Source organism: Sinocyclocheilus grahami, unplaced genomic scaffold (genome assembly GCF_001515645.1).
Source record: "Sinocyclocheilus grahami isolate Dianchi unplaced genomic scaffold, SAMN03320097.WGS_v1.1 scaffold615.1, whole genome shotgun sequence".
Classification (NCBI taxonomy): Eukaryota; Metazoa; Chordata; class Actinopteri; order Cypriniformes; family Cyprinidae; genus Sinocyclocheilus; species Sinocyclocheilus grahami.
Window position 1 is genome coordinate 505,439 of NW_015505794.1, and position 2,129 is coordinate 507,567.

Sequence of the window (2,129 nt, forward strand, 5' to 3'; positions counted from 1 at the left end):
TCAAAATATATTTATATTTAATGAGAAAGACAGCTGTTTAGAAAAGCCATGGACAGCATTGTAAAGAGCATATCACACACATGCATAACTTCCCGTATTTTTCCTTTATGTCACATTCAGGTCTTTGGACTTGCATAAAAAGTCAGTGAAGCCAAAGATTGTTTGAATTTATCAACACCAAAATATATAAATAGATCCTGTTAAAATAGTCTTCTAGTCAACATAAATCATCGTAAAATAACATTTTGGCAACTAAATTAATGGATACTTTTAGGCTTGTTTCATACTAAATAAAAAAAAGCATCAACTGTCTGATTTTACATTTTCACAGTTCTTTTTTTAAAAAGGTTCATTTTCTTTCCTTGCTCAGAAACAATTAATTTATGATACAACCAAAAATGTATGGTGAATCCCTCTGAAGCGGAGCAAATATGACATCCTGAAGGAAAACTGTAAACTGCAACGAGAGCAAAGCTCCAATAATGGCTCTTAAAGTAGTGAAGAGATATGTCTCACGTATGGATACAAGTGAGATAATGATCTCAAATACAGAAATCTTCCTTGTGTAAAGTCTTATTGTGCACACGGAAGGCAGGTTTTCAAATCTCTGATATAAAAGAATCTGGTCTAAACCTTCAACGTTCACACCTCAGTGGATCTGCTGTTATACACTGCAGTTGCTTCCCTGTTAGAGACAGAAAAACAAGAACAGTTAATAAGCATCACAGAGAGGCTTCGAACTGGACTTCTGAATTTTTTTATATAACTTTACAACAAATGCAAAGCAGCAAGAATGAGTTCTAGCTCAGTCTTACTCAAGTAGACTTACTCAAGTTCCTTTTTCAGTCTTCTCAGTTTGTCGTCTAGCCTGTCATTTTTCACTCTGATGGGACTGTCAGGTATAAACCAGGCTGCAATAAACTTGCACATCACCACTACATGCTGAGCAGAGAGAGAAGCACAGAAGAGCTCAGACAATGTTTAACCAAAAATGATACAATAAATACAAACAAAACAGAAAGTGAAGTTAAATAGCTCTAATATTTGTACCTCGAACAGAATAACAAAGGCAAAGCGAAGTGCCAGAATGAGCCAAAACTGAGAGGTGAGACTCTGGTTTTCATCACTGCGGTAGTCTTTGTAACTGTAAAATACACAATACACATTCAATGCACATGAAGCATTTCCCATATTAGCAAAGCAATAAAGTTCATCTGCATGATTAAAAGGTACATTAAAACAAGCATCACCTGCATTGCGTAATATTATATCCATTCTCTATCAAGTCCTTGAAGTCTTTTTTGATGTACACATTGGACATGAATGCTGTTGCCAGAGTGTTGTTGATATATCCTGTCATACAGCTGTCAAGACAAAATAAATGTACTCATTACAGAAAAAATGTAGTGCCATATATGCTTAAACAAATCAGGGGGGGGGGGGGGGGGGATTTGGTTTCCTACTCACTCCAGGCTTGTACTATTGCTGGTGGCACAAGGTCCGTAATGGTAACGATACACCAGACGGGGTATGAAGTCAGAGGAAATCCCAATCACTAGTCCATTAGCAATGACAGCCATCACCCCGACAACTTCTAATATTCTAGTCCACACACCTGTCAGAGGAGAATAAACGGCACATTATGTTTACTTGATGCTAAAAACTGACCTACATATCATCTACACACAAATACAGTAGCTATTCACCGATATCATTTGTCTTTTTGGGCACTAGGCGGCGCTCAAGGCTGACCATCTTGATGGCATCCAGTCTGATCTCAAATATGTTATTGATAAGGGCCAATAAGGGAGCCAGAGGGAACGCAGCCACAAAGATGGTGGTGAAACTGAACTGAAGAACTAATGACACAGAGAACAGTATATGTTAGTGGAAGATATTTTAGCATGGGAACATTACCTAAAAAAATAAAACGGGGCTTTACTGTAAAGATTACTCAAACAAATGTCAAAATTAGTGCTGTCAAACGATTAATCGCATCCAAAATAAAAGTTTTTTTTCACACAGTATATGCGTGTATACTGTGTATATTTATTATGTATATATAAATACAAACACATGCATGTATATATTTAAGAAAAATATGTTACGTTTATATATTAAATATATTT

At 36.2% G+C, this 2,129-nt stretch overlaps 1 protein-coding gene across 1 annotated transcript in view; it reads right to left on the minus strand.

Annotated features, from left to right (window-relative positions):
* The window catches only part of ano9b (anoctamin 9b), a 10,159-nt gene continuing 8,030 nt past the window's right edge, over positions 1 to 2,129 (minus strand). Inside the window, exons 19-24 of the mRNA XM_016241221.1 lie at positions 1,707 to 1,859; positions 1,468 to 1,615; positions 1,251 to 1,364; positions 1,051 to 1,144; positions 830 to 942; positions 1 to 685 (exon numbers count right to left, since the gene is read on the minus strand). Of these exons, the coding sequence (XP_016096707.1) occupies positions 643 to 685; positions 830 to 942; positions 1,051 to 1,144; positions 1,251 to 1,364; positions 1,468 to 1,615; positions 1,707 to 1,859 (665 nt within the window). The 3' untranslated portion in view covers positions 1 to 642. The remainder of the gene's footprint in view (positions 686 to 829; positions 943 to 1,050; positions 1,145 to 1,250; positions 1,365 to 1,467; positions 1,616 to 1,706; positions 1,860 to 2,129) is intronic.